The sequence below is a fragment of the Chlamydotis macqueenii genome, chromosome 5 (assembly GCF_036417535.1).
Source record: "Chlamydotis macqueenii isolate bChlMac1 chromosome 5, bChlMac1.mat, whole genome shotgun sequence".
NCBI lineage: Eukaryota > Metazoa > Chordata > Aves > Otidiformes > Otididae > Chlamydotis > Chlamydotis macqueenii.
Genome location: NC_141560.1, coordinates 19024608 through 19038307, shown reverse-complemented (window position 1 = coordinate 19038307; position 13700 = coordinate 19024608). Strand labels below are relative to the sequence as shown.

At 41.1% G+C, this 13700-nt stretch overlaps 1 protein-coding gene across 2 annotated transcripts in view; it reads right to left on the bottom strand.

Moving 5' to 3' along the window:
* Positions 1-13700, bottom strand: part of NRDE2 (NRDE-2, necessary for RNA interference, domain containing) — a 37661-nt gene that overhangs the window by 1437 nt on the left and 22524 nt on the right. For both annotated transcript variants that reach the window (XM_086749139.1, XM_086749138.1), the window contains exons 8-12: positions 11845-11965; positions 9220-9395; positions 8135-8521; positions 6152-7080; positions 2801-2939 (exon numbers count right to left, since the gene is read on the bottom strand). In XM_086749139.1, the coding sequence (XP_086605265.1) occupies positions 2801-2939; positions 6152-7080; positions 8135-8521; positions 9220-9395; positions 11845-11965 (1752 nt within the window). The remainder of the gene's footprint in view (positions 1-2800; positions 2940-6151; positions 7081-8134; positions 8522-9219; positions 9396-11844; positions 11966-13700) is intronic.

Genomic DNA, 13700 nt, shown 5'->3' with positions numbered 1-13700 from the left:
ATTACTATATGATGTGGTAGCTATGCAATTTGACAGGTTACACTGGTGACACCCTTCAACATAATCAAAGAGATGTCTAAGGAATTTCAGGGCTTTAGTTGTAAGACAAGTCATAGAGCAAAGACTAGAAGAAAAAGCCTCTGCTGAGTTTTTCAGTTAAAGTCAGTGCCTTTGCCTATATTTGACAATAATACTGCAATGGGCGAGAGTGCAAATCATTAACCAAGACTTACACCTGATACGCTACACACATACTACACAAGAGCATCTTTGGAACAGTGAAGGTGATAATACAGTATTATTCTGCACTGAAGGGATCATGTACATACATTTTCTTACTCAGATGAAGCTTGTGAAGGCTGAATCCTCTTACATAGAAAAAAATGGGTACGTCAAAATGGGTCAGGGCAATCCCAGGCACAAATACAGGCTGGGCGGAGAATGGATCAAGAGCAGCCCTGAGGAGAAGGACTTGGAAGTGCTGGCAGATGAGAAGGTGAACATGAGCCAGCAATGCACCCTTGCAGCCCAGAAGGCCAACCGCATCCTGGGTTGCATCAAGAGGAGTGTGGCAGCAGGTCGAGGGAGGTGATTCTCCCCCTCTACTCTGCCCTGGTGAGACCCCACCTGGAGTACTGTGTCCAGTTCTGGACCCCCAACACAAGAAGGACATGGATCAGTTGGAGAGGGTCCAGAGGAGAGCCACAAAGATGATCAGATAGCTGGAGCACCTCTCCTATGAGAGAGAGAGAATTGGGGCTGTTCAGCCTGGAGAAGAGGAGGCTCCAGGGAGACCTGATAGCGGTCTTCCAGTACCTCAAGGGGGCCTACAAGAAAGATGGAGAGAGGCTGTTCAGTAGGGCCTGTTGCAATAGGACAAGGAGTAATGGTTTTAAAATAGAGGGGGGTAGATTCAGATTAGACATCAGGAAAAAAAAGTTGATGATGAGGGTGGTGGAACACTGGAACAGGTTGCCCAGAGAGGCGGTGGATGCCCCATCTCTGGAAACGTTCAAGGCCAGGTTGGATGAGACTCTGAGCAACCTGATCTGGTTGGAGATGTCCCTGCTCCTTGCAGGAGGGTTGAACTAGATGACCTTTAAAGGTCCCTTCAAACCCAAACCATTCTATGATTCTATAAATCAAAAAGACATAGAAGTTCATGCATTATTTTTTTCTAATTCAGATTTGGAAGTTGTTCCAGGGATGAAGTAGGAAAGCTAAAGACCAATTGGAATTGAACCTGGCAAGGCCTGTCAAAAACAGCAAGGGCTTCTAAGTACATGGGTAACAAAATGAAGGGTAGGGAAAATGTGGGCCCACTGTTGAATGAGACAGGGGATCTGGTTACACAGAACATTGAACAGGTTGATGTGTGGAAGGCCTTCATTGCTTCAGTCTTCAGTAGCAAAACTGTCCTTCAGGGATCCCAGGTCCCAGAGACCAGGGGGAAAATGTGGAGCAAGGAAAGTGTACCCTCAGTGGAAGAGGATTATGTCAGGGAATACTGGAACCTCACCAAGTTCAAAAAGGAAAGTGCAAAGTCCTGCACATGGGGAGAAACAACCCCATGCGCCAATATATGCTGGGGGCCACCCAGCTGGAAAGCTTGGCAGAAAAGGACCTAGGAGTTCTGGTGGACACCAAGTTGAACAGGGGCCAGCAATGTGCCCCTGCTGCAAAGAAGGACTAATGGTATCCTGGGCTGCATTAGGTAAAGCATTGCCAGCAGATCAAGGGAGATGATCCTCTCTACTCAGCACTGGTGAGGCCACATCTGGTGTCCTGTGCCCAGTAAAAGACAGATATGGACATAATGGAGAGAGTCCAATGAAGGGCCACTAAGATGACTAAGGGACTAGGGCACCTATCCTATGAGGAGAGGCTGAGAGAGTGGAGACTGTTTAGCCTAGAGAAGAGAAGGCTCAGAGGGGGATCTTATCAATGTGTACAAATACCTGAAGGGAGGATGTAAAGAAGAGGGCATCAGGCTCTTTTCAGTGGTGCTCAGTGACAGGACCAGAGGCAATGAGCACAAACTGAAACACAGGGGGCTCTGTCTGAACATCAAGGAACATTTTTTTAAAGAGAGGGTTACTAAGCACTGGCATGGTTTGCCCAGGGAGTTATGGAGTCTCCATCCTTGGAGATGCTCAAAAGCTATCTAGACACTGTCATGGGCAACCGGCTCTAGGTGGCCCTGCTTGAACACTGGACTTGGACGAGATGATCTCCAGAGGTCCCTTCCAACCTCAACCATTCTGTGATTCTGTGAAGTTACACAATATCAGGACCCATATTTGACTAAAATATCAGAGTCCTTATAATTTCCTTACAGGACCCTAACGTAGGTCTAAAACATAAATACAAGTAATCTTTGCTGATTTTACTTACATAAAAATAATAAAATCCTAAGTCCCTACAGTCTGCTTCCTCTTTTCTTAAATTTTGCTCCCCTGTCCACTTACCTTTATATTGTGAGTAAGACTGGCTAAAATCCATCTATTGACATCTTACGACATATTTTTTAATCTGTGCAAGACGGCCACCACAGTAACTTACCTGCATCTATATTAATATTACATTGTCAGAAGCTATTACTCCTTTGAATCCACATGAATTACATTTTCCCTAATATTCCCAGCCATAAGGAGCATTACAATTTGAATACATCACCTTGCAAAACATATAGGTATGGCAGCATTTAGTATTCCTTTTTTATACAGTACTGTTGCTATGTTCATGAAAAATTAAAAATATGGTAAAAAAAAATAAAATAAAACTGATACTCTCTTCTTACCAGAAAGTTCACATACATCCTCCACAGCAGTGGACAATGGGTACCATTTTCACTCTGAACTGCATGTTCAAATAGAGCTACAATCCGATTTGTTAACCCAGTTTCAGGAATAGTGGAATGTATTTCACCAACATCTGCCCTGAAACACAGAGGAAAAAAGAAACCACGATACCTTAAACCCAAGCTAAAGGACCACATCCAGGTAAGAGAGGGTAAAGATCAATGTACTGTCTCTGTTCCCATAGCACTATATATAGCCAGGTTTTTGCATTTCATGCTACAAACTCTGAATGTTATAAACCAGATTTTTAGCACTTGCTAATCTAATCAACACATTTCTAAATAGGAAAAATCAGTTAAAATAATAAGTGAGGTATTTTTGTGAAAATTATTTTAGTATATTCAAAAATTAACCCTGTGCAACTGGAGACCATTTCTCTTTGAGTAAATAATCCACTATTATATGATCTTAAAACACTTATCTTAGTCTTTGTTCAAGATTACTTATCATTCCAAGCTTGGCACAGCAGCTCAAACCAAATTCAAATCTAGGTCAGCAAGCCACCTTCTGGTGCCCAGGCAGGCCTATTCAAATTTATCCCCAGCACCTTTGTAAGACCATACGTTGATCTTGGATCAAGGCCTAGATTACAGCTTTGGATCTCAGCCATGATTACAATAATAATTTTCTCTTTCACTCAGAGATTCAAATCCCCTAAGTTCCAGGTGTAACACAAAAGCAGGTACATTTTTGACCAAAGCACTGATTTCTATCTACAGCTGATACAGACTGGCTTATTTTTGACCCTTAAGCTTGAAGAAACAGCCTGGAGCACTCATGGAAACATCACTCCTGTCTGTGTCCATTCTCTTAGCCTGCCAGCTGTTTCCACTCACCCTTAACACTTGCTCCTAACTTGCCTTTTTCAGTGGTCTACGAGATCACATTTCCTCTCATCTTAACCTTTGCCACAAGGAAAAATGATGTAATCTACTCTGCATGGAGTCAATGTTTGAAGCATTGTACCTCACACTGACTTATACAAGCTACTGGTTTACCCTTCATGTTCATTTCTTTAAATTAATTCCACGCACTTAAACAAGCAGAAATTCAAACCAGAATAGGAAATAGTCACACACAGTACAGACAATTTCTTGGTTTGTCACAACATCATAAAACATTAGTTCTATGCATGATTGACAGGTCATTTATCTCTCTATTGGGGTAGCTCAGCTCTGCTCTTGCAACATCCAACTTGTCCCTATACAAATATAGTGTTCCTCAGGGGTCCGTGTTGGGCCCGGCCCTGTTCAACATCTTTGTCAGCGACATGGACAGTGGGATAGAGTGCACCCTCAGCAAGTTCGCCGATGACACCAAGTTGTGTGGTGCCGTCAACACGCTGGAAGGGAGGGATGCCATCCAGAGGGACCTGGACAGGCTGGAGAGGTGGGCCCGTGCCAACCTCATGAAGTTCCACCAGGCCAAGTGCAAGGTCCTGCACCTGGGTCATGGCAATCCCAGGCACAAATACAGGCTGGGCGGGGAATTGATGGAGAGCAGCCCTGAGGAGAAGGACTTGGGAGTGCTGGTGGATGGGAAGCTCAACATGAGCCGGCAATGCGCTCTTGCGGCCCAGAAGGCCAACCGCATCCTGGGCTGCATCAAGAGGAGTGTGACCAGCAGGTCGAGGGAGGTGATTCTCCCCCTCTACTCTGCTCTGGTGAGACCCCAACACAAGAAGGACATGGACCAGTTGGAGAGGGTCCAAAGGAGGGCCACGAAGATGATAAAAGGGCTGGAGCACCTCTCCTATGAGGACAGGCTGAGAGAGTTGGGGCTGTTCAGCCTGGAGAAGAGGAGGCTCCAGGGAGACCTTATAGTGGTCTTCCAGTACCTGAAGGGGGCCTACAGGAAAGATGGGGAGAGACTCTTCAGCAGGGCCTGTTGTGACAGGACTAGAGGTAGTGGTTTTAAAACAGAGGGAGATAGATTTAGATTGGATATTAGGAAAACATTTTTTACAACGCAAGTTGTAAAATACTGGAACAGGTTGCCCGGAGAGGTGGTGGATGCCCCATCCCTGGAAACATTCAAGGCCAGGCTGGATGAGGCTCTGAGCAACCTGATCTAGTCAAAGATGTCCCTGCTCCTTGCAGGGGGGTTGGACTAGATGACCTTTGAAGGTCCCTTCTAACTCTAACCATTCTATGTTTCTATGATTCTAAATATAACCTATAGGAAAGGCTATGCTAGCAAGAACAATCTGGAAAGGAACTAAATGTCACAGAGAAAATAATCATTCTGCATTTTTAACATTAGTTTCAAGTAACAATAAACAAAACCTATCATAGTGTCAGTCTGTAATTAACAGTAAATCAAATTATAATCCTCCTTTACATTTGGTGGCTGTAGAATTCTTATTACAGTTTAGGATGACGTACACTGACAGCTCAGGAATGCCACTACCATGTATGCACGCCTGTTGCCAGACTGTGGCAATCAAAGCAGTGGGCACACCGTCATTTTACAGTATACTGATAATTCTGTAATTTCATCAAGTGTGAATACTGTAAGCTTACAGCTATGTAAAGCCTCCAGATAACGTTTTCCTAGAAATCTCTGTTGCTACGTGCTGACACAAAGAACCAAGCTGCCAATGTCATTAGAGATACGTAGGTAGCAGTGGATAGGTAGCTCCAAGCAACGGGCAGACAACAGTTAGAAACTAAGCTTCAAGAACGAACATACCTCTGTTCCCCACATCTCCTACCCTTTCCTCCTTTCCCAGGAGAAAAAAAAAATCTGAGCCCACTGCAAATTCAGGAGTTTCCAGCCTCTTCTACCCAGCAACAGCCCCATATGAAAGCTAAATTCCCAAGTACTCACTACAGAAACAGATCTGCCGCAGCTGTATTCTGTGATCCAGCAGTAAAACAGGGCAGTGAGCTCAGTCAGAAACAGCAGTGCGGCTCTGTACTATGCTCCTTATTGCTGTGGTATTAAAATGCAGCAGTTTCTAAGCTCACAGTGTCTACCTCGGCCATCTAAGCAGGCTCTTAGGTATTTACAAATCACTTAAAGAAATGTGTACCATCTTGATGTCAGTAGGAAGCAAACACAAAGCAACACACAATCTGGTCCAGCAGAAAGGACATGAGACTATCATCCAGGTCTTTAATTCTACCCAGGATTCTGCCAGTGACTCACTATTCAGTCTTGAACAATAACCTTCCCTAGATACAGCTTCTTCATCTGCAAAATTAGAACTATGATAGCATTTTCTTTCCTCTGTTAAAATATTAGACAGATCAAAAAAAGCATAATCATAAGGAGCTGCAAGATATTACCTCTGGACTTTCTCAATGAGTTTTTTTCTCATCTGTTCTGCTTGGATTGCAAACAGCCATGGCTCTAAAGAGTTAGTAGACCTTGTGACACCATCAAAAAATCTTCGTGCTTTGCTAGCACTGTGAGACTTCCTTTGGATGTGGATGTATGACCTCCAAAGAGACTGGTTGCTAGGATACCGTTTCAGAGCCTCCGTTAGTGCCTCTCGCAGAGGATTCAAAGGATAAACACTAATTTTCATGTGGAATCTGAGCAAATTTGTATGCAGCAGAGTGACAGCTTCAAGAGCAGTGGGAAAATTTTGAGTACCAAAATTCTCTCCGGTATCTTTACATTTTTGCGGACCAGGAGCTTCAAGTTTTTCTGAAGTCTGTGCATATATTAATACTGCAGCATCAATCCCAACAGTTAAATACTGGAACAGTGCGTAACAACCAACCAAGTTAACCAGCTGACTAGCATCACTAACCTGATCCTGATCAGAAACTGGTGTTTTATTTAAATAATCTTGCAGTGCATGCTCATACGTTTTACGAGCTTTCAAGACATTCACAGATAACACTTGTCCGCTATAGGGTACATATGGTCCACTTTCAGCCAACTTGGTCAATATATGAACAGCACGTGACATAACAGCTCCTTCTAGACTTTCTAGGAGTTCCACTTCCAGCTGAGCGTAAAGCAGACTGAGGCTGCAGAGCTGGGGACTCTTCAGTCCTCCTGCCTCTGACGTGCAAAGAGCTGTGTCAAATACCTTCCTGGCATCATCAATGTTACCAAGCAGCCATTCTAGGTAGGCATACAGTTTCCAGAGAGAAAGGTCGTTTCGGTTGTCAGGTGCTTTAAGGAGATTCTTGGCCAACTTTTTACTCTTCCTCCCTTGTGCTTTCAGCTTCTTCTTGTTTTTCGTTTGGAGGCACTGAACTATCTGCAGGGTAGAATAAACAGAACAAATTTTCAGAGGGATGAGAGAAGAAAGGGAAAAAAAAAATAAACCTCACAATATTTTTAAATTTCATTACTATGTTTGTTTTCATATCAATCCATATTTTGCCACTAGCCAGATCTGTTGCTACTGAGTACTGCACGTTGTCACAACTGCCTGTTGTCAGCTCCCTCCAACATAGCCAAATTACAGTCTTATCATTCTTACCTCTGCCACTGCCATTAAGTAATAGAAAATTTCACTCTTTTAAAAGGCCAACTGAGCTGCTAATCTGTAGTAGTTGAGAAAAGGAAAATAAATGATCCTGTCTGGCCAGATACAGCTTATGACTAGCACAATTAAACCTCCAAGTAGCTTTTCACAGTGGGGAACGTGTTGACAGACAAATGTGGAGACTAGATGGGAAGATTATAGATCTTCTGGTCAGGTAGCACTTGGGTAAGAGACAGGGAACTTCACCATAAGGCAAAACAATACTAAACTTCCTGAAGCATTACAAAGACAACCTGGACTCTCATCCTCCTGAGGGCATCTATCAGAGCAGTTTTACTTAAATAAATCCATTTTCAAGTGATAAGGGGTTATTTCCTTCAACAACACTACAAATGTAACTTGTACAGGAAGTAGTAAGTTTCTTGATAAGGTTCTCATATCATGGTACTGGGGATTATGCACTTTGTAGAACAGTTTGGCAAAAGTACTTGGCTGACTCACTTTGCCTTGTAAAAAATCACTTGCATCCATTTCTGTCTACCATGCAACGTACCATACAATAACCTTTATCCAAGACTGCAAAAATATTTTGTTACATGCATGCCACTGTGTAACACATACTGAAGGAAAGGGTCTGGGTTTTGGTTTGGGGTTTTTTTTTGTTGTTGTTTTTGGTTTTTTGGTTTTTAGTGCAATCTTAACTGGCATTTCCTTATTTGAATACTTATCCCTACAAGACTTAATTTTCATCAAGGTTTATTTTAGTTCAATACACAAGAAAGCCACACATCACAGAAGTGATTATATGCAGATTCCTCATTACCTTAGATATTTCATACTGTAACCAACAAATGGACAGGTTAGATTTTTCCTTTCCTGAAAACATCTGGAATAGAACATGGAAAACATTCTGTATGAACTCCTCTCCTTCTTTACAGTGGCCTATGTGATGTCTCCCCCGTAGCATCGTGTCCATGTGACCAATACTGTTGAATCCAGAAAGTGGAAAATCAACAGAAGTCAGTGGCTTTTCATCAGAAAGCACATCATCAAATATGTTATTTTCATCCATGGCAATATAGAGGTTGGAAGGAAAGAGTTTAGTTGTACATGGAACTCCCAGGAATTGGAAAAACGAGTACAGTAGTTGACGTTGAAGATCTGGATTAGAAAGCTGGATTAAAGATGGTCCAAGATCATCAAATAATACCTAAAAAATTCCAAAGTAAAACAAACTCCGTTAATTCATGCAACCAAATAAAATTAGCAAACCTGCAATTTATGTAACTAAAAAACCTCTTCAAGTCAATAAAGATTTATAATTACTACTAAATGGTAACAGAATGTTATACAGATTAAAAACAGACAAGTTAAGCAATGTGCTCTTCCAGTCAGACTTAAATCTGCTACCAAGAGATTTCTTTGCCCTTGAGTAGCGGAGGCCTTCACAGAAAATTTACACAATGAAGGTCTGAAAGATAATGTTGCTTAGGCCACTTAACAGTTTTATTTGAAAAATCAATGTCTGACGTGGCCTATCTCCAAAGAAGAAAAAAAAAAAAAATCCAACTATCTGACTCAAAGACAACAAAACCTTTGTTTATTTAATGTATGTGTCTTCTTAAATACAGATTCCTGTGACATTTCCACATACAGATGAGAGAAATCACAGGATACCAAAGACAGAATATTTGCCTACAGCCCTTTCTGAAGTTCACCATGAGCTTCCCACAGATTTCAGCAGTCTCAGCACGAAACTTCAGGTAAATTTTGAATCCCAAACAAAGAAAAGAGTATTTTCCCAAACGAAGAACAGGATTGCTCCTCTAAAATATCCATTGGCAATTAATTCAAAGGCAAGAATAATTCGTCTTAGCAGCTCCTCTTGTTTTATTATAACACAGTGACCTGTCTTTCTGGATCTTCACAATCTTCTTCAGCTTCCTTTTTGGTTTTGTCTGGCCTCCAAGGTAACCAGTGCCTTGCTTCACGAGAATATTCAACATCCAGCCAAATGTGCCACTTGGGGAGAGTTTTATCCTTTATTTCTTGATCCTCATCTATCTCTTCTTCCTCATCATCATCTGAAACCAAGTCAAGACACTCACACAAATCAAAATTATTAAAGAAAAATTAATCCACCAAATCCAAAGACCAGACTTGACATACAATTTCACTACTTAAAAAATGTGAACAAATACAGTGTTAATAAAACAGACACAAGACAGAGTTGAAAAGTTCCATCTGACAGTTCTGGGTTTTGACACATACTCTGCAAGAGTAGGAGGTTTCCAAACTTTTTGAAACGGTGAATCAGTGTCAGCACTCAAGCTTTCTCATAGAGGAGAAAATAAAACACTGACAGGCTGTGGATCACTTTTATCAACAGCAGTTTGCAAGCAACAGCCTAGAGTCAGTCATCTCTTTGTGCAACTTAGGTCCTTCACTTCATACCTGGGCATACAATCCAAAATGTGCTTTGTGAATACTCTTGTGCACAAAACATTTTGAGAAAACCACTGTAAGTAAAAAGCAGTACTACAATGTTAAATATTGCAAATGAAGCTTGGCAATGTTGTTTTAAAATACCTGGAATTTTCAATAATTTAATTAATGTGCAATTGAAACAACCAATGTAGTTAGGCACACACAAAAGGAAGTGCTTAAATACGTCTCACTTTCATGATGATCTTTCTGGACTGTTAGATAGAATTAGCGTATTTTTCCTGTTACAGCAATATATTAATTCTGTGCTGAAACTGATGAACACCTATAAATTAAGGGAAAGTTTGTAGAGATTTTTCAAATACCTTTTTCTTTCTTGCTGTTGAAGAAAAAAAATAAAAGTACTCAAAATGTATGGTTACCTGCACTATGTATTTTTTTTTTGTACGAAAATCATACCATTTCTACACCATCTTCAAATTCTTGTTCCTGACATTTCCCATTAACTAAGTGAAACAATCCCACTCCAATTCTTAAATTTCAGGTAAAACAAAGAGGCAGTGGCAAGATTTTTACTCTCTATCTTTTGTGATCTATAGCCTCTCCTTTAGTCAGCAACCCTATGAAAAATGACAGCATTTCCACAATCTAACCAAAGTATGAAAAAAAATTGACAGATTTGGAGATGACACCCAACTACAGGTTACATATGAACTTTTGCGCTTAACACGAATGGGGAAAAGCAATGATATATTGGCTGTTCAGCCTAGTGAAGAGGGGACTCTGCAAAGACATTACAGCAGCCTTCCACTACCTAAATGGGGCCTACAGGAAAGCTGGGGAGGGACTTTTGACAAGGCCATGTAGGGATAGGACAAGGGGTAATGGTTTAAACTGGAAGAGAGTAGGTTTAAATGAGACATAAGGAAGAAATAATTTGCCGTGAGGGTGGTGAGGCACTGGAACAAGTTGCCCAGAAAAGTTGTGGATGCTCCATCCCTGAAAGTGTTCAGGGTTAGGTTGGATGGGGCTTTGAATGACCTGGTCTGGTGGAAGGTGTCCCTGCCCAGGGCAGCGGGATTCGAACAGGATGACCTTTAAAGGTCCCTTCCAACCCAAACCATTTTATGACTCTACGATTCTATGATATGCTGTCCCTGCCTAAGACTGGCAGCGATCCTCTTCTCTTTATTGAGTTTTCCCAATTTGTGGGCAAAATGTCTACAGCCATCAGCAGTGGAACTGCTGAGCTCTGTTAAGGTGCAAGGAAATTCCATCTTAGTCCAGCAAAGGGAAGTGCGGGATCATTTTTCAGTTCCTCTGTTTACTAAAAGCAGAGCCAAACTTGCTTCATTAGAGTTGCTACAGCAGCAGGAGCAGCAAAAGCAGAGACAGCTCATCTTTGGTCAGACACATTCCAGCCCCTGCTTCCCTTCAAGATGTATCTGTTTGAGAAACAGTCCTTGACATTAAGGGAAGCACTGTAGACCAGAAGACAAGGCTGGACTAAGCAGCAGGGAGGTGTTTTCTGCATCCTTGCTCACTCAGAAACACTCCAGCCAAGTGAAGATGCAATTCCTTAATTTTCTGCACCACAAAGAGCAGTGAAAGGTTTTCCTCCTATTTCTACTATATTATTTGCTATAAGAAACTGAAATCTGATTCTGGAAATAGAATCATTAAGCTAGGAATTCTTAAGACAACTACCACCTAATATTATAATTCCACCTAGTCTATCAATATGAGGAAAGAGTCTTAAGGGAAGTAGCTTCCTTCCACTTTACATGGGCATGTGTCTCAACCAAGTACTTGCACTTTTAGCCTTTTCAGTAGAGAGCAGAGGATATGCCATCCTCTTCCTCAATCCTCATCCCTAGGAAGGACAACAATATTCCATAAACAATATAATACATAGAACACCCAACACATGCTTTTCCCTGTGAAGTGTGATATACTGTATCTTAATGTTGGTAAATATTTTTTAAAACTTGCATGCAAAAACATGAGAAGAAACAACTTGTATAATTCTAACCAAAATGTTTAGAAGAACAGGTGGACATAAAACTACACATATTGACACAGGCATACCAGGCTTAAGAGCAATCCAGCCACCCTTTTCTTGTTGGTGCATCCATGCTTTCCAGCCTCTTGCTCCTTTTTCTCCAATTCGTGGTTCTCCACTATCCCAAAAGGGTTCAAAGAATTCCACCTGTTGTTTTGCAGGGGGAACCAAAACAAAACATACAGACAAATCATTTTTGCTGTTGTACAGACTAGCTGGGTCAACTCAGGTTTTACAGACTCACTTACCTGAGTGCAACTACTGTAGCTAAAGACTTTGTTAGATGCTGCTTAAGAATCAGTAGGAACAACTGAGTACTTCGATAACGCCTGTGACGCAACAGGACTCCCATCAGCTCTTCTCATGAACATAAAGGTTGTTTTTAAAAGGTATTAGGCTTTAAAGAAAGCACAAGATCTCTGTGCCAAACGTCCTATACGGATCCTTCAAGGATAAGGATCCAAAGTCCCCAAGGTGTGGCTTTCAGAAACCAAATCTCCCCTTCTCCCATGGGACCATGAAGAATTTGGCTAATGGAATGGTATTTCAGACAATCATACACCTATGGTCAAATCAAAATGTTACAGCTGGACATAAACATGACTAGACTGAGGACAAGAGGAAAATATCAATAAGGCCTTTCATCTCTCAGGTTTCAGGGTGATCAACAACTTCAGGGCACTTTCCAGTGAATCAGAAGTCCAGGGTTTTAGTTCTGTCTTTGTCACTGCCTGTACACAATCTGTCATTTTTAGATTCATCAATTCCTCCTCTGTTGTCTGTATACCTAGCTCTAATGACCATTTCTCTCCTATTATATGCTTCTGCTGCATACCAAACCTTGGCTTGGACATTGAGATGTGACTGTTAACATAAATATTTAACAATAAAATTTAAGAAAAATCAAGCATCAACATATCAGAAAATGCAGGGCTTACAGCAACTGCAAAATCTAATTCTGCTCCTCATGGATTTATTCTTTGCTCCAAGTGACAAAGTGAACTGTGAAAACAGTACGAGTAATTCAAGACTGAGTCATAATGCTTCTGTAAGAGGGCAGAATGTGCGATCAGCTGTAAATATGCCATCTTCCTATTTTCAAGAACTGCACTTTCCAACCTAAACACTGTCCTTCTAAACTGAAGTTCCCTTCCATCCTGCTTTTTAAGATTTTTTAAACACTAGAGATAATCTTGCAGTTTTTCAAATGACTGAAAGTATAACTCGAGCTTTATCTGCGTAATTATACCAAATCTCCCCCATCCTGCATGATAATTATGATTGAACTTATAAACTTTTGGTTCTTTAAGAGAACATAACTATTATTTAAATTACAAGACTGCTCCATTGATGAGCAATAGTATTATTCTAGAGAGAAAAAAAAAGGGAATCTCAGTAGTGTTTGCTGGGAAAGGTGAGGTAATAAAACGAAATTCAATTTCTGTCTTCTACAATAGCCCAGCTGCTTAACTGGTGGCCCTCCCTACCACTCAAAAATAAAACAGCTCCTGACAATTCAGTGGGATGATGCTACACTGGCAACAGTCCCCTCTGGATATTAACTTACTTATTATTATTGAGGTGCACACCCATAATTTTCCTGAGCAAATCAAGAGAAAAAGTGATGTAGTACTTTAATAGAATAAGCTGAATGGAATTTCATTGGTCAAATAAAAGAGATTTTAAAGCATGAAGGTGTTCCTAATGTAGCCATCAAAGAATTACTGAAAACAACAGATAACGGGGAGCCTAAGAAATGTCTGCAAGAACTGTCTAGAACAGAAAGGGATTATAGGTCCTATTAGCCTTCTCCATCAACAGTAACAAAAGAACAACATTTTGGGGGAAAAGAAGCAGGGGAACAGCTAACTAGACACAGACT